This window comes from Marmota flaviventris, chromosome 12 (genome assembly GCF_047511675.1).
Source record: "Marmota flaviventris isolate mMarFla1 chromosome 12, mMarFla1.hap1, whole genome shotgun sequence".
In the NCBI taxonomy this organism is placed as follows: Eukaryota; Metazoa; Chordata; class Mammalia; order Rodentia; family Sciuridae; genus Marmota; species Marmota flaviventris.
This window is the reverse complement of record NC_092509.1, coordinates 56,745,190-56,763,115: the sequence shown is the minus strand read 5'-3', so window position 1 is coordinate 56,763,115 and position 17,926 is coordinate 56,745,190. Positions and strand designations below refer to the sequence as shown.

At 50.1% G+C, this 17,926-nt stretch overlaps 2 protein-coding genes across 8 annotated transcripts in view; one reads left to right on the top strand and one right to left on the bottom strand.

Moving 5' to 3' along the window:
• Coq8a (coenzyme Q8A) overlaps nt 1–10,969 on the top strand; it is a 36,129-nt gene extending 25,160 nt beyond the window's left edge. For all 3 annotated transcript variants that reach the window (XM_027954746.2, XM_027954745.2, XM_027954747.2), the window contains exons 6-16: nt 1,967–2,038; nt 5,011–5,133; nt 6,639–6,724; nt 6,829–6,969; nt 7,366–7,447; nt 7,575–7,668; nt 7,897–8,038; nt 8,296–8,403; nt 8,527–8,592; nt 8,863–8,949; nt 9,968–10,969. In XM_027954746.2, the coding sequence (XP_027810547.2) occupies nt 1,967–2,038; nt 5,011–5,133; nt 6,639–6,724; nt 6,829–6,969; nt 7,366–7,447; nt 7,575–7,668; nt 7,897–8,038; nt 8,296–8,403; nt 8,527–8,592; nt 8,863–8,949; nt 9,968–10,255 (1,289 nt within the window). In that variant the 3' untranslated portion in view covers nt 10,256–10,969. The remainder of the gene's footprint in view (nt 1–1,966; nt 2,039–5,010; nt 5,134–6,638; nt 6,725–6,828; nt 6,970–7,365; nt 7,448–7,574; nt 7,669–7,896; nt 8,039–8,295; nt 8,404–8,526; nt 8,593–8,862; nt 8,950–9,967) is intronic.
• Nucleotides 10,970–13,162: 2,193 nt separating this feature from the next.
• The window catches only part of Cdc42bpa (CDC42 binding protein kinase alpha), a 301,602-nt gene continuing 296,838 nt past the window's right edge, over nt 13,163–17,926 (bottom strand). For all 5 annotated transcript variants that reach the window (XM_071600007.1, XM_071600005.1, XM_071600008.1 and 2 more), the window contains one exon: nt 13,163–17,434. In XM_071600007.1, coding sequence (XP_071456108.1) covers nt 17,303–17,434 — 132 coding nt within the window. In that variant the 3' untranslated portion in view covers nt 13,163–17,302. The remainder of the gene's footprint in view (nt 17,435–17,926) is intronic.

Below are 17,926 nucleotides of genomic sequence, written 5' to 3'. Positions count from 1 at the left end.
TCTGCCTCTTTTGTGGACTTGTCTCTGGACTTGGTCTAGGCAGAGAAGAATCTGGATGCAGAAAAACATTACTGAAGATTGCTAAGGTGTGAAGGTCAATATTATCTGCTATCTTACTAAGATAGCGAGCAGGGTAGGGTGAAGTAGGCAGGTGGTAGAAAATTAATGTTTAATCAGGGACTCCGCCTCCCAGCTCTGTGCCCAGTGCCCTCTGGAGCTGGGGCTAGAGATACGTCAAAGAGAAGACAGCTGGTGTACCCACCAACATCTAGACCTGCCCTCGGTGGTGTGTTTACTCTCCTGCCTAAGGACATTTACAGAAGCTGGCTTCTTCCTGCAGTTGCCAGAGCTTGACTTGGTGACAGTATATTGCTTCCAGTACACTGAGCCTTTGAAATGTGTCTGGTCTAAAATGCTGAGAGTATATATAATCCATTCAGTATTTTGAAGACTTAGTATAAATGCATACAAATGTAAAATATCTCTAATAATTTTATGTTTATTACTTATTGACATGATTCTATTTTGGATATATTGGGTTAAATGAGATATATTAGAATTCATTTCAGATATTTCTTGCTTTTTTTAAAGTGGAGCTATTAGAAAATTTAAAGTATCTATGGCTTATGTTAGATTTCTTTTGCTTGGCACTGGCCTGACCATTTTGAATAGGCTCACTGTAAATAAAACGCTCTTATAACAATACCATTTGTAACAAACAGTACCCTGTGCCTGCCCTCCTGTGAGCACTTTTACCCCTTCAATCCTTACAACCTGGGGTGAGGCAGGAGCTGCTGTCACAGCCCATGAAGTGGAGGGTGCACTGCCACCTAGTGGTTGGTAAAATGTATTGAAAAACATTTTTTAAATTGAGTTAAGTTCTGACTTTTAAATTTCTTTTTCATGAGATACACTTTTTAGTAAATAGAATATTTTCTTAAAAGTAATGCATCATCACTATAGAAAATTTTTAAAATGAAGATATGGATGTAGATTCCCTTGCTTCTTAAACAGCACCCAGTGGCAGCCACCCATTCTGGGCAGGTTGTGCTCCTGGAGGCTGCTCACCCTGAGGCTGCTCATCCTTGGGCAGATGGTATCTTTCCTCCAAGTCAGCGTGCTCATCACATGCTCATCATTTTCTCCACTAATTGTGTGCCTGCCCTGGGCAGCCAGCAAGAAGTGAGTTTGAAGTGAGAAGACACAGACCCTGAGCAGCTGCAGGGGCTCTCTCTGATGCAGGCTGAACCTGCTGGGCTCCAGGAGATGGGTTTTACTGAACGGTGGGGACTGTCCACGATTTTACTTGTGGACAAACAGGGTGTTAATGAGTTTTGATTTACAAGATTGCAGAAGGGATTGCGAGGGCCCTGCTGTCCTCAGACTACTGTCAGTGCTGGCTACCAGGAGGGCAAGGTGGGAACTGCAGCTCCCTCAAGTCCCCATGGGCTTGTGATGGGGACAATCCTTCTTCTGAGTTTGCAGATGGTTCCAGCTCCCCCCACCGATTGCTTTACATTACTGCAGGGATTCCTTAGAGAATTCTAGGTTCCTGGAGGCTTTTCCTCCAGACTTGAAGCCGGTGGTACATGCCTCAGTGGGTGCCCTCTGTTGCCAGGTGCCTTGGCCCACAGACCATGCCTGGTGCATCTTCCCATTTGTGCCTGTTCTTCTCAATGTGTTTCCAGCAGGTGCCACCTGGGGGTCTGTGTGTCTGCCCCAGGTCTGTAGGTTACCAGAGGTGATGGAGGTGGGGGATGCACAGACTTTTTCACAGGAAACACCTCCCTAATGTTCTCTTGAAACCACTAATGGCTATTTCCCACCCCATCCCCCTTTTCAAAATACCGAGTGCCAGCAAGAGGGTTCCTGGTGAGCTACAGCAGTGTCTGCCTGGACCTGGTGGCAATGGTGGCCCCAGCCCTGTGTGAGCACTTAGTGTCTGTTCCCTCCTCCTTCCTTGCAGGTCTGGCCGTGGGCCTGGGCTTTGGGGCACTGGCGGAGGTTGCCAAGAAGAGTCTGCGCCCTGAGACCACAGGTGAGCTAGACCCTATGTGGGAGGGGCAGAGGGGCTCTGGAATAAGGAGCCCATTGGCTCCCAGGGCTCCAGAACTAGGAGCCTGGGTGTCCTTACAATCAGATTCTCCTGCTCTAGAGTGTTTGCAGCTGGAAGGCAGCATTCTCCAGCCCCAGCTGGCCACCCAGCCAGCCCTTGCGGTTCCCTCTGGCTGCCCACATACCCACTTCACACCTACTACCATCTTGTGCTCTGCACTCACTTCCTGTCTTGCTCTCCCAGGTGCCTCTGGGGTCGGTTGGTCTGGCCTGTCAGGTGCCCTCTTCCCTGTGGGTAAAGATGTAGGTGTTTGGGACAGACCTACAGGGTCCTTTCCTTGCCGACTCTGACCTGGGGAGGGCATAGCTTCTCCAGAGACTCTGGTCTCTGGGGCAGAGATCACAAAACCTTTGTCCTCTGCCTCCCAGGTCCAGGACCACAGTCAGGTCAGAATGATTGTGTAGAACACTGGTGTGGTGGCCAGTTGTGGGCTGGGCACTCTGGAGAGTGTTCTGTAGACTGACCACACTGAAGCCCTGGGGAGCACCAGATGTTGTGATGGTTGCCAGGGGGAGCAGTTGAGGCTCCGGCTGCCTCCTATCTTGGATGTGCCAATGTACCCGCCTCCCCAGACTTCTCCAGAAAGGGTTAGAAAGGTGGCTATGAAGTCAACCCAGCAGAGTTGTACCTAAGCAGGCTCCTGGGGCTGTCATGGGCAGCACGATAGAGCTGTCTGCTTGATGGATTTCCCAAATATACTTGTAGTTCCAGGCTGGGCTCCTCTCAGTTCTTTCAGGACACATCAGCTCATTATGGTGACTCACACCTCCATCCCCGCCCAGGGGGCCCTCTTGCCAGCTACCTGGATGACCCACTTCAACTGTAGACTCTTCCTCTGGGGATAGGGCATTAGCCCCATTCCCACAGACACCTGAGGACTGGGGACACGGGGCACCTTGTGCGTCCTTAGAAGGGCCCTGGAGGATGGAGGAATTAGCATGGATATTTTTAGTGCTGGTGCTAAAACACTTTGGGATATGAAGCCTAGGTTTCTCTGGAACGAGAAGCCAGGGCTCCCCAGGGCCAGCACCCCTCCTGCCCGCAGCCCAGAGCTGGCTGTTCTCCACCCAACCTCTTCAAGTAGAAAAGAGGCCAGCCTGGCTCCAAGGTTACAGTTGGTGTCCTTTGTCAGGGACAGTGGTAACCTGAAGCTGAGGGTGAAGGGGCCCAAGTTCATTAGTCCTGCAAGTAGGGGCTCCAGTCAGGGTGGGATGCCCTGGGCAAACCCCATGTTGCACTCCACCTGCCTGAGCAGGCCAGCTGAGCTCTGCCCTGTGGGACTGCTCTGGCATTGGGGGGTGTGCCACTATGCCTATGGCGCGTCCTGACTCCCCTGGGTTATTATGAGCTGGGGGTGTTCCTCCAGCCTGTGAGGATTGGCCAGCTTTGGGGAATGGCTACATGAGAAACCCCAGATTGGGCCAGGCACTGTTCCCCAAACTCAGAAGCTTTGAGGTTAGCCCAGTCCTGGTCTGCATATTGTTAGGAGAAAAACCTCCCTCTTGGGCTTTGTGCAGTGCCCTCTCCCAGGTTCCCTCCCTTTCCTGCCTCTTTAGCCCCAGGCTCCTCAGAGGCTATGAGGGGCTGCCTTCCCTCAGCTCTGGCCCTCTGCTATTGCCAGGGACCCTTCTATCCTTCCAGTGGGTCATAGTTTGGCCCCTCAGGGTAGCTCAGCCTTTTTCTGTGGAGCTAAAATCTCTTACCTTCCCAGACTCCATCCTGCTGTCTGGAACCTGGGAATAGCCTCCCTCTTTCCCACACACCCGCCTGCAGCCGGCAGATCCTCTGTTCCTCTGAGCGTCTCCTCTCCAGAGCCTTCAGGGCTTATGTTCCCTGAGCAGCCCACCTGCCCTGGTTTGTCAGAGTCCATGTTAGACATGGCCCTGGGCAGAGGGAAGGGGCACAGTCCTACTCCGAGCATTGTCTCTCTCATCACATCCCAAAGTTCCAGCACTAACACTAAAAACGCCCTTGCTGAATCGTCTGTCCTTGCCAGGCCCCTAGTGATGGGAGTTGAGGCAGGCGCCAAGCACTGTGGGAGCTGGAGAGGGCAAAGGGGCAGGACAGGCTGGGGCCGAGGGATCTTCTGATCTAACTAGACTCAGAGGAAAGAGGGCAGGAAAAGCCCTGAATGTCACAAGGGCTGAAAGCCCAGCCAGGAGCACCACTGAGGGGGCCCTGGACCCTAAACCCCAGCTCAGGCCTCTCCCCACCTCTGCATGAGGGCAGACTCCACATTTAGGCAGAGGGCCTATTCCCTCTGGCCATGACACTGGCTGGCAGCAGGGTTCAGCTGGCCACCTCTTGCTCTTTGGAGTCATCGCCTGACACCTGGCTACTCTCCAGTGTCACCTGGGACCTTGGGGTTATTGCACGTTCCCATGGCCATCTGGCCGCACTGAGCTGTAGGGCCTGTGGGCAGAGGGGACATGCAGGAACCAGCTAGGCTGGGGCTGTTGACCCTCAGTGCCTGTCCCTTGACTGTAGTCATTTGGCCCAGTGTGGCATATGGACACTGCCCCTCGGGGTGCAGAGGACCTTCAGTCAGTAAACCAGGTGGGGGACACAGGCTTGACAGGTTTCCTTGTCTGGTGCTATGGGGGCCTTCCAGCTCTCCTCCCTCTCCTGCCCGCTCCTGTAGCACCTCGTGGAGGGAGAGACCCTGTAGGTGTGTGCATTAGAAGGGGCCAGAGGCGGGTCTGGGGGGCCAGCTGTCCTGGGGAGCCTCGCTGTGTCACAGAGGTGGAGGTGTATGGATTGTGGCGTTAAACTGCGTTACCAGTTGGGTGGGTACCCAGGAGGCCACAGACACTGCCTGAGCTTCCCTCGGTCATGCTTGATGTGGGCTTTTCCTTCATTGCATTCCCAGTGTGTGGTGACCCTTCTGCCCACAGGGAAGAAAGCCGTGCTGGATTCCAGCCCCTTCCTGTCAGAAGCGAATGCAGAGCGCATTGTGAGCACGCTGTGCAAGGTGCGCGGGGCAGCGCTGAAGCTGGGCCAGATGCTGAGCATCCAGGGTGAGTGATGGTGGTCTCTGTTCCTGCTCCAGGGCTCCTGGGTAGCTCAGGTAGGGGACAGTGGTGTAGAGCTTTGGTTCACTGAGAGCTCAGCAGTAGGGAGTGGGGGTGGGAGGATATTTGCTGGCCACTGACTTTTGCTTGCCCTGTCCTGGGAGACCAGGCTGGGCAGGGTGTTTGGACAGCGTCTTCCATAGGAGCCTGCTGTCGTGTTTCTTGCTTCTTTGTGGGTGTTTGGGAAGCCCAGATGTTGTCACACATCTCAGCAGTTGACACAAGACTGTCCTCTGCACCCTGTTGTGTTGGTCACAGGGAACTGCTTGAGGACCTCGTGAGCCATGGTGACAGTGGCAGCATTGGGTGTAGGGTCACATTCATGGTTCAGAGAATGGAAGGCAGTGGCCAAGGAGGTTGGCTCCGAGAGGCATTGTCGAGGGGTCCTCTGGCCTTCAGCAGAGTCCCATGGGGAAGAGCAACCACAAAGCAGCACTCAGTGGAAACAGGTTGCCTCCTGGGCAGTCAGACCACTGCCCACCCAAGATCAAACCAGGTGCTAATACTTAAGGTGGTGTGGGGCGTGGGCGCCGGTGTCCTGCAGCTGGGTGAGAACTTTCCAGAGGGCCTGTGGGCAGCACGTATCTGCCTTGATCCATCCGTGCTCAGACCTATGGCTGCCGCGGTCCTGTCCGCTGACTCACTTAAGGGCAGACTTGGGCGGGTGTGCTGGGTGCCGCTGCTGGGCTTCATCCTGGGATTCCTGTGGCTGGCAGCTACATGGGGCCAAAGCATCAGGGTCGGGCTGGGGAGCTGTGAGGGAACATGCACATGACTGTCAGGCCACTGACCCCAGCACTGTTCCCAAAGACTTTGGAAAACAACCTTACTGCCTGGGGAGGTGTTTTTGAGACACTGCCCAAGAGAACTAGCAGTGTCCACGTGTTGTGACTCCAAGTAGGAATGAAACATGTAGAAAAAAGGTCAGGGGGACTAGTTGTCTGGTGGTAGTCAGATTCTAGGTGATTTTAATCTTCTTCCATAATGGTAAAAACTTGACATGTTGTGTCTATAGTCACCCCTTCTCAGGTCACTGGGGTGAGTTTGGGCCCCCGCCTGGGCCTTGTAGCTGAGGTCAAAGGGCTTGGAAGGCCAGGCCTTGCAGTTGCTCTCTTGCCCTGTTGCTGCTGGGGAGGGCTGGCGTGGCAGGGGTGCATTTGTCTCTGGAATTGGCTGGCCAGTACCCTAGGAGTGTGCCCACCCCAGGGTAGTGCTCCCAGTGTCCCCTCCAGAGTCCTTGTGCATACCCTCAGGAGCCTGGGTGTGCCAGGTAGGAAAGGTGCCCCCAGGGTAGGGTAGGAGGAAGGGCCGCTGTGTGGTCTGGGGCCTGCTGCTTGTCTTGTCTGAACCTCGTATTTCACCATGAGGGGAGGTTGAAGCAGATCTTGGCCTCACAGTGCAGGCTGACTGGTGGCCCCGCCACTAGCCCGGGTTTCCTATGTGCATTCTAGACGACGCCTTCATCAACCCCCATCTGGCCAGGATCTTCGAGCGGGTGCGGCAGAGTGCTGACTTCATGCCACTGAAGCAGATGACGGTGAGGTGGGCGGGGGGTGCCTGCCTGTCAGCTTGGGAGCCTCTCAGGGTGGGACAGGCGGTGAGGCTGCCTGTGCTCATGGCCCTTCCCTGGCCCCTCTGCAGAAAACTCTCAACAATGATCTGGGCCCCAACTGGAGGGACAAGCTGGAGTACTTTGAGGAACGTCCCTTTGCAGCCGCCTCCATTGGGCAGGTGCACTTGGCCCGCATGAAGGGTGGCCGTGAGGTGGCCATGAAGATTCAGGTGGGTGCCTCAGTGTGCATTAGATCCCATGGGAGTGGGTGCTACAGATGGGGGGGCCAGGGCCCTGCTGTGGCACCTCTGCACCCCACACCCCTCAGCCTTGCAGGTACTGGGTGCTCTAGAAGTTTTTGCTAAAGGAGTGAGTGTGGCTCAGGATGGCTGGGGACAGTGATTGCCTGCCTTTGGGGGCCTAAGCTGAAGGGAGGGGGCTGAGTTGGTGGTGGTTCCTAGGGATGGGACAAATAGAAGGTGGAGAACAGGGTTGTACTGGGTCATAGCTTGGTTAGTCCAAGGTGAGGGGCCTGCACATGGCTGGGAAGTTCAGGGGTGGTAGGGATATTGGCCTCAGGGACCTTCCCCATCTGCCTGGAATAGCTCCCCTTCTCTCCCACGCAGTACCCTGGTGTGGCCCAGAGCATCAACAGTGATGTCAACAACCTCATGACTGTGCTGAACATGAGCAACATGCTTCCAGAAGGTCTGAGGCAGGGTTGCTGGTTAAGGGTAGGAGTCGGGTGGCAGGTGCTTGGGCTGGGCTGTGGGGACTGGATGGGGACTACCCTGCAGAGCCCTTCCCAATCCTGACACCCTCCTCCCTGGCCCAGGCCTGTTCCCGGAGCACCTGATCGATGTGCTGAGGCGTGAGCTGGCCTTGGAGTGTGACTACCAGCGGGAAGCTGCCTGTGCCAGGAAGTTTAGGTGCAGCTCCTTGCTGGGCCCCTTCCCTGTGGGCCCCTCTGGGAGGCACAGGGGGCTGCTCTGGGGATGGAGTTCCCTCCAGCTCTGAGAGTGGTTAGCTTTGGTCAGGACTGGGCCTGTGGCCACATCCTCCTCAGAGAGATCAGGGTCTCTGTCTGTGTGGGGGTGTTCTGGGAGGGTGGGGCTGTGGAGGGTCTAGGGCATGTGTGACCTCCTGCCCGTACCCAGGGAGCTGCTGAAAGACCACCCCTTCTTCTACGTGCCTGAGATTGTGGATGAGCTCTGCAGCCCCCATGTGCTGACCACAGAGCTGGTGTCCGGCTTCCCTCTGGACCAGGCTGAAGGGCTAAGCCAGGAGGTTCGGAACGAGGTGTGTCTTAGCCTGAGTTAGCAGACAGGGTGGGGACTGAGCCATCCCTGCTCTGCTGGCTATTGACATGTGAATGGAGGCCCCAGAGCCCCCAAGGTGCTCCCTGTGGATGGGTGACAGGAGGGCAGCTACCTCTCCTGCTGGGTGGTTCCATTATCTTGGGGTGGAAGGTGGGAGTTAGGAACTTCCCAGGCTGGACTCACAGATCACCAGGCAGTTTGGTACCACTTGATGCAAGCCCCACACCCTGTCTCCAGATCTGCTACAATATACTGGTCCTGTGTCTGAGGGAGTTGTTCGAGTTCCACTTCATGCAGACAGACCCCAACTGGTCCAACTTCTTTTATGACCCTGAGCAGCACAAGGTGAGCCCCAGCCTTTCCCTTGCTTGGGGAACATCATCAGTGGGCAGGAGGCTCTGGGGTCCTCAAGAGATTATCCTCCTCCCATCCCCAGCCAGGCAAACCTTCCTGTGTCTCCATCCGCAGGTGGCTCTTCTGGACTTTGGGGCAACACGGGAATATGACAGATCCTTCACTGACCTCTATATTCAGGTAAAGTTGGGAGAGGGGCCTGGCCTTGCCCCATGTTTTTCTGAGGCTAGGACCAGAGGTTGGGGCCTTAGAGGGAGAAGGAATGATTGGGCTTCTGCTTCCCATTTCGGATGATGGGGATCCCAGTGTGGTCTTGAGGCCAGCAGCACAGGCTGTGGCCTCAAGACCAGGGCTTTTGTGGAAGGAGAGTAGCAGGATGAACATGGGGTGTCCAGTTGGGTATTTGGCTCCCTGGAAGCTCAGGAGCATCCTTTCTGTGCTTCTTCACAGATCATTAGGGCTGCTGCTGACAGGGACAGGGAGGCTGTGAAGCAGAAGTCCATAGAGATGAAGTTTCTCACGGGCTATGAGGTCAAGGTGAGTGGTGTTACTGGGGGCTCCATGGAACCTGCTCATGTGGGCACAGCTTCCTGTGGGGTGGATCTAGGTGGGGACATGGACTATTTTTTTCCTTTGAAGCAGAACCTTAGTATATAAAGGGATGAAAACATAGGGTACAGCTTCCCTCCAGGGTCTTCACAAGCTCTGAGCCTTGTTGGACACAGTCTTAAACTCAGGACTTGTGCTCTGCATGAACTTCTCGGGGCAGGCACTCAGAGACTAAGGGCAGTGACTCAGTCAGGTGGGAATGCAGGTTTCTATGAGGGAAGCTGGGATGAGGCCCCGGCCCTTTAAATACGTTCCTTTACCCAGAAGCCACCCTGGGAGCAGCACTTTCCTCAGTGCTGGGAAAGGGGATAGAGATCCAAGTCTGGTCTTGGATTCATGCCTAGTAAGACTGTGACTTCAGCAAGTTAGTGTGGGTGACCCTTATTTCTTTTTTCTGAAAAGTGGAGCTATTTACCTCAAAAGCCCTCAGTGGACAGCAGCTCCCATTTTGTTATTTGTGGTGCTTACCCCACCCACCTTGGGTGGTCTGTGGGCTGTCCCTCTCCCATGCCCTGCTGGCAACTAGTTAGCGTCACATGTGCCCAGTGTGGGGGAGAGCAGAGGCCTGCACTAGGCAGGTGACCTCTGGCTGTGTGCTGGGCTGATGCTGGCAGGCTCATTCAGGCCCGTGGACTCTTCTTTCTGGTTAGAACGATTGTCTAAAATCTTTGAACTCAAGTGCCTTCAGTCAGGGCTTATACTCCTTTTTCTGCCACAGACCCCACTACTCCCTTTGGTCTCACCTCAATCCCAGTTGACATTAATGGTTTCCCAGTCTCTGTGGGTTTGAGTTTATGCCTGTTAATCTAGTTAAAAACAACCAGAACCCTCAGTCTTGAATACTAACAGCTTTGATGAGAACTCCGTGCTAGGGCACTGTGGTAGGACCCCCAGGTCTGAGGGATCTTGAGGTTTATCCCTGTTTGCCTTTCTTGTCTTCCCCCAGGCCATGGAAGATGCCCATTTGGATGCCATCCTCATCCTAGGAGAGGCCTTTGCCTCTGATGAGCCCTTTGATTTTGGCACCCAGAGCACCACTGAGAAGATCCACAATCTGATCCCCATCATGCTGAAGCACCGCCTTGTTCCCCCACCTGAGGAGACCTACTCCCTGCACAGGAAGATGGGTGGCTCCTTCCTCATCTGCTCCAAGCTGAAGGCCCGCTTCTCTTGCAAAGCCATGTTTGAAGAGGCCTACAGCAACTACTGCAGGAGGCAGGCCGAGCAGCAGTAGCCAGCTGCTCTGTCATCAGCAGGTGGCCAGCAGATGTGGGTGTGCTGGTGCTCTGCTCGCTCCTCTGCCCGGAGGGAGAGGGTGGGGTGGGTTCTGAGTTGGAGAGGAGGGTGGGGAGCCCACAGTGCTCTAGTGGTTTCCACTGCTGGAGGAGTGGAGGAGAAGTCCAGGAAGGAAAATGAAACCCCACTATTCCATCAGAACCTGCCTGTCATATATTCAGCCCCTGAAATAACTAGGAAAAAAGGCAGTTTTATTTTTTCCCCTTTTTCTAAAGTGAATGTTAACCAGAAAAGAGGGGGTTCTTACTTCCTTCAAATCCCTGCCACTGAAACAAAATGAAAAATGGAAGCAGAGAAGCACTTTTGGAGTGTGTGTGTGTGTGTGTTTCTAGATGAGATTAGTGTTTCTGCTGTTTTTGACTCCAGCCTGTGGTCTGGAGCTGGGAGAAATGCCACTCCGAAGAGTGCTGGTGACTGTAGCCGTGTCACCTGGGCCTGCTCTGGTTGGGACATCTGAATGTTTCCAGAGAACTGCTGCCACAAGGGGAGAGCCAGGAGCAGCAGAGGGAGAGAGGCCTGCTGTACCCACTAGGGCCTGAGAGGAGATGCACTGCTGCCACCCGCGCGCCAAAAGGGTCAGCATAGGCTGTTTTTTGTACAAATCTTGTTATCAAATTTCAGTTCAATTAAAAAGAAGTGCTTGTGAAAAGTGCTTTGAGGACTGGACCATTTTCTCTGTGCTTTAAGAACTGGGGGGAATGATGGGGGTCCCCCGTCATCACCATGGTGATCCTTTCCCTTTACAGGGTGCTCAGATCAGTGTGCCTCTGGGCCTGCACACCTGTTCCCAGCTAAGGCCCTGGACACCTGCACCAGGAGGGCTCAGCCACATTCAGGGCTAAGGGGAGGTGGTGCCCCGCCCCCACAACCATCCCTGAAGCCACTGTGCACTGCCATGCTGGCAGCTGTGGAAAGATACATACCTACCTGCAGGGCTGGTGCCAGGTCAAATCACAGCAAAACCTGCTTTAGAGATGGGTACAGTTGAGGGACACTCCTGAAAAGTGGCTTCTCCTGGGGGAAATTTGGGATTGACAAGTACTGGACATGCTGGGTTCCAGGACAGGATAAAGAGGTCGGGCTGGTCCCTAGAAGGCCTTCCAATATCACCAGCACCCAGCGGCACCAGCCAGTCCCACATGAGTGCTCATCCTCTTAAAAGGTACAAGTTTTTCTTCAGCACTTCCACAGACCTGGAGCAACCACCATGCAGGGTTCATAGAAGAAGGTCCCCAGCTGGTCCCAGTTTGGTACAGTCTTCTCACTGCAATAACCTGAACAAATAAGGCAAGAGTGTGCTGGGGAAGAAGGGGGAAAATAACAAGTATTTGTTTCTCCAAGAACAACTAAGCAGAACTGCCAGGAGAAAAGTTTTTTTTTTTTTTAAAGAGAGAGTGAGAGAGAATTTTTTAATTTTTGGCAGACACAACATCTTTGTTTGTATGTGGTGCTGAGGATCGAACCTGGGCAGCACACATGCCAGGCGAGTGCGCTACCGCTTGAGCCACATCCCCAGCCCAGGAGAAGAGGGTTTTGAAAGGGAAATTAAGTAGTTTTTTGCATCCCAAGTCTGAGAGCCAGCTGAAAACGATAAGATTCTTGGTTAAGATGATAGTGAAAATCACTAAATTGTAGATAATAATCTTGATCCCTGAGCAATGTCTGCTCTGCACCTGGGCACACACTTGTTTTTCTTTTATACCTATTGTGATTTTTTTCAGTATCGACACCAAATGATTCTCCCTGTTCCTGCATTCACACTGAAAGACTCTTTGTATCCCTAACATCCAGTGAAGGGCTGCCCACTGTAACAGTGCAAAAAGTATGTTACTGTTGGTGGTGGTGGTTAACACCAGAATACTAAGCCATAGGCAAACATTCTAAGTATGTCCATGTACTAACTCCTGACACATTTTAGAGGAAAAAATTAAGATTTGGGTTCAGTGACTTGCTGAACATCAGGCACCAAGTGGTGGAACCAGGATTTGGAATAAGACAGTCTGGTCTTATAGCCCATGTTAAGTCCACTCTAAACCAAGGTCTGGCAAACTACAATTCATGGGCCAAGTATGGCCCACTGCATCACTGAAGATTATTGGAACACAGACACTTTGTTAATCATAGCGTCATTTCCGTACTACACTAGCAGAGTTGCTGCAACAAAGACTATACGTAGCCCACAAAGCCAAAAGTATTGACTGTCCCTTTACAGAAAGTCTGCTAACTCCTGTTCTGCTGCCCCTAAAGCACAGCATACATTGTAAGAAGCCAACTTATCAATAACATGTCAATTACATGGGAAACGGAAACAGGGAGGGTTCTCGAGAGTAATGGTTTAGTTGCGGCCAGTTTCAGCTTTCTTTTAGGACAAGCCCCAGCCTTTCCTGTGTGTCCTTAAACTGTTATAACTTACCCAAAGCATGAGGACCCACTCTTGTCCTCTGTGGTTGCTGATTCTCTGCAGCAAGCAGACATGAAATGGAGCTGCTGGCACATTTATACCATCAAGGCCACCACTCAAGCCACCTGCAGGGAGCTTAGCTTTGCAGATGTAGATGGAAGCAACAATATCCAGGAAGTTTTGACTAGAAGAGGGGAGGTGAAAGTTTCAAGGGAAATGAACATTATTCTTATCAGATATAAAAGGACAACTTAGAAAGTTCCAGATTAAACCATGGGGACAAAGTAACCCCATGTCCTTGGAGTGTAAGGAAGAAGTATGGACAAGTGACTAACAGAAAGCAGGGGCAAGTGAGACATCAAGAATCAGGAAGCTTTTTTCTGTTCCTCAGACTTTAAAATGCGTAAAAAAAAAAAAAAAAAAAAAAAAAGATAAATACTTCAATTGTAACAGTTCCCTGTTTTATTGCAGTACATCAAAGTCTGGTTAATATTAAGTGATACCAACATAAAATATTCGTGAGAAGTCTTTTGTTAACATTTTTGACTATCCCACCTTAAATATTTCTGTGCAAAAGAATCCACATCATTGTTTGGTAGCAGATAATCTCTTATAAAGTTCCCTAAGACATTGGGGGCATAAAAACAAACAAAAGAAGTGATAAGAGGTGAAAGCAATATCTTTTCCCCTTCCATACACACATATCAGTCAGCATTATATTCTAAACAAAAATGATTACACCTAGGCCATGCAAAACTGTACAATAATATTACAATGAGGAAAAAAAACCTAAGAATTTATAAAATAAATGATATTATCCTATCAAATAAAAAGGCAGGTCATTTTGCTTTCATGAGACATCAAGGTTGATTCGTGGTGGTCAGTCCGCTCTGCAAATGCAGTGGTGGCCTCTTGTGTAATGGTCGTCCTTGGGGTGGTAGAGAAGCAGCTGGCCTGCTGCTGGTGCTGGCGGAAGACAGTGCTCCCCTGAAGCAGGGCCCTCCTTATCCAGCAGGACTCAACAAAGAACTCTGGATTTGAGGAACAATGAAGGTCATAACAAGGAAAGAGGCTTTCAATGAAATGCCATGAAGCTTATCTAATTCAGGGGCTGGGCTTGGGAGAGGTGAGGAAGGAAGTGCCCAATTAATTCCCTGTTGTGCCCAATGGACTTGGGCTATAGCAAAGCGTGACTTACAGCAGGAGCGTCAGGCTGCTCTGAGTGTCTCTCTGTCTGGAGTGAGTGGTGGCCTCTACCAGGCCCACTGAATTGGGAGACTAGTATGTGGTCACTGCCAAGGCTGGCGAATGGCCCTGGGTGTTGGGTCATCTGTCCACCCCCACTCTGGCGTTTCCTTAATGATACCTGAGATTTCAAACGAACCAACTGCTCTTTCTTAGAAATAGATGTGGTCACTAAATAACATAACGATGCTAATCATATGGAAGGAGAGGGAGGCTGAGAGTCAGTGGGGAACGAGATTGTTGCTGTAAACATAACAGGAATTTCATATTCTCCCCTGAAGCCTGGATACAAGAATTGGCTGGAAAATCAAATAGACAGGCCCTTTTTAGTTGTATCTCACAGCCTTAAAGTTGTGCTCCTTGGGAAAGAATGTAAGTCGCTAAGTGTAGGTGTAATAGGTATACATGTGTGTGTGTGTATTTTAATTATGAAAGAAGTGAAATCTGCTTTAGGAATCATTTCACGAGGAAGGCTTTTGTTTTTGGCAAAAGAAATATATATGTATATGTAAAATTTTGTACAGCCAAAAAGCACAGGATAAGATTTGTCAGAACTTAAGGATAAGTAACACACTGGCTGGACATGGATAGCACCAAACACCAACATGTAGACACTATGCAGAAATGCCTCTGAATGCATTGTTTTCTATGGAGAAATTAATTTGCTGCCATACACATTTCTAAGATGTCCTGCATGAAAAAAGGACGATTTCAGATAGCAACAAAATACCTTTCCTGTGATCTTTGTTAATGGACACCTCTGAATGATCTTTGTTTTTCATTTCCTGGAGCCTGTTTCTGGTCTTTTCAGATCATTCTTCTCAGAAGCTTCATATTTAAGGGTGGGATAAGCATACCAGGATGATCATTATCTTGGGAAAATCTCCCCCAAAACTACTACTCCCCTGGCAAAGAACCACTCCACTCAAAGTCCTGACTTTTGAGTCTAAACATATTTAGGACTCCTCGCTCATGGTGCGAGACAATTTATGATTACAGTGGGAAATTCACAGCGCTGTGGTGCAAGCCACTGGTTACCATGAATCAGCTGCCCATCAGTCTGGCAGCTGAGATGAGCTTGTCTTTGGGGGCACTCATTCACTCATTTGCCCTGCTGGGAGGCTAAGGAGTAGTAGGACTGATGGTAGTGGAACCTAAAGTTCAGGTAGGTTTTGATTCTAAAAGCATCCTTTCAAAAATAAGCACATATAGGCAACAAAAACTCACAACTAGTTGTCAAAGCTACAAACTAATTGTTTAGTGAGGGTGAGAAAAGGGGGGGAGCTGGTGGTCATAATTGGCTGGCTAGTTGATTCCTTTTCATGCAAAGTGTCAAGTTTAAGCAGCTACCAGAGTAGTACATAATGGCAATGACCACATTTGGGGTCTGACCCTTGATAATTAGATGAACAGAAGCATTTTTGAGATACTTCTTTTTCCAAAAGCAAAAATAATTTGGAAGTTTAGAACTAAAGCAGTGATTTATGCCCATTCAAAATAAAATATAATCAGACCTGAGCCAGCAGCAAATTTAGAACATTTCAGTATCAAAGCAATTGTTTTAAGCACTTCAATCTAATCCCCCAAAGGATCCCTTCTTTCATTTAATATCAGTAGCCCTTTCTCCATAAAGTAGTGTGCACGTAGAAACAGCACGGCCTGGGCAGCAGGCTGTGGCAGGTTGGCCCAGGTTCTGCTGATGTAAAGTGCCAGGTACCTGTGCTGAGATGGCCACGGCACCCCCAAGTGGCAACTGTAGAATTTTCTTCATTTTAGCTGAATTTTATAGGGAGGAGAAAATTGTTTCTATTTCTCCCAGAAACCTGTGTGAAAAGTAAAAGTGAGGCAGATTTTCTTTGCTTCCATGAGCTATTTTTATTTTTATCTCTTTCTCTACTCATATACTTAAGTGGTGAAATTACTGTGTAGAACTAAATTCTTCTGGTTCTTCATTTCATTTCCTAGTGGCAAGTACAACAGCAGGAATTCAAAAAGAAATGTAACAAAATAACAGCAACTGAGGGAGAATTCAGTGGAAAGGCCTGCGGGGCCAGCTTCCTGCCTGCATACTGGCTTCCTCACTCATTCTTGCCTACACAGGAGAAAGAGTATTTGGTTGAGGTTGAGCAAGTCCTTGCTTTTGAGGTTTCATATTATCTGTAAGTCTTTTTTCCCAGGCTTACCTAAGGACTCTGTCACCCACCCTCAACAAGTCTCCTCCTTCGAAAGCCATTTCCATACCTGGGCCAGACTACCTCACCATACCCTTAGGAGGAACTGGATTTGCCCAAGAAACACAGCACTTCTATGAACTTTTTAATGGACTTTCAAAACCCATGAAGTTCCTGTGCCCTTCCAGATGGAAGGAATCACATGGTAACAGAATCATATTACTACATTCATCTGCAGCAAATAGCAAAATATAGTAAGAAGTGAGAAGTATGGTTCACACTATTGCTAGAAAAAGAAGTGTTTTGGGTAGAGGTGAGTGTTTTTTTTTGAAACTGAGTGGCTTTAAATGTTAAAACACTGGTGCCCAGGTTGTACTATAAACCAACAAAGCCAGAGTCTCCAAATGTTCCCTAGAAGCTCCCAAGGTGGCCACAGCCTGTCACTGGTCTTGAGGACAGGGCACCACAAGGATGGGGATTTCTCCACTCTCCCTCCACAAATGTCAGCTTGAGGCCTTTCTACCCTGTACATGACTTAGCTGGGAAACAGACAAAAAACAACACATTGCTTTAAATTAAATGATCTCTTTCTCTCATATATGCATCCATCTTTCATTGAATACAAGATGCTTCTTTTGACTATGTACATTCAGTATTTAACTTCTACATTTATGTATTTATTTAAACTCTGTATTGTAGTAAAATATGCATTGTTTTAATCTGTGAGGATTTCCTGGCAACAACTGGACTGACACTGGCTTGCTCAGCAATCTTTCCAAGGACACCGTCCCTCCGGCGCACAGAATCCCATGTATTATCTGAGGCTACATTGAGGAGCTATTGTGAAAACGAGATCTGTCTAATCTTACTCTTATCACTTATATTTGTGTAGTCTACTGCAGCTACCTTTTGGGAAGGGGTGAAATGTTACTGAAAGCAACTCTAAGTGTATGGAATGAATCGACATTGACCTCAGCTGCTTGCTGAAGCCTGCCTGTTGTGGCTGTTAGGTAAGGGAGCATGATCTGCCAGGTGTGTCTTCAGAACTGCCGAGTCCCTACCCTGCTACTGCTGCCAGCTCCTGGTGGTTTCCAGGCTGAGGTGGAGGGAGGAGATGCAAGTGAGGGAAGAGGCAGTAGGGGGTGCTGGGGTGAGGGCCACCCTGGGCTCACGGGTCCCAGCTCCCACGGTCGGTGCTCTCCAGAGAGAGGCTCTTGGTCTTTCGGGGTGAAACTGGGCTTGGGGGGCTGCTCAGGTTGGAACTGTTGGAAGCTGTGGAATGCCTTGGAGAATCAGAGTCCTATAAGGATCAAAGTAAAGAAAGGTAAATGGATGGATCTGGAGACTATCATGCTAAATTGAAATAAGCCAATCCCAAAAAACCAAAGGTCAAATGTCCTGATATGTGAATGCTAAGACACAACAAGGGTGAGGGGAATAGAAAAGACAGTGGGAATGAATAGGACATAACTTTCGTATGTTCATATATGAGTAACACCAGTGAAACTCATCAAACAACTTCAAGAATGGGATCCTAATTAGAATGTTATACACTCTACTGTCATGAATATCGAAAAAGAAATATAGGCATTTTCATTCAAAAGTCATTAGAAGTGAATAGATCTAGGAAAACTGCAGTTTGCAGCTCAAGCGATGGGCTCTGCTGGCCCTGGCTAGGAGTGAATGCTGGCCCCTACTGCAGCGAAGGCCAGGCTTAAAGTGGTAGGATTAATTGGGTACATGCACTCGTTCTTTGATACACAATGGTCCCAACTCCCATCTCTAGGTGTAG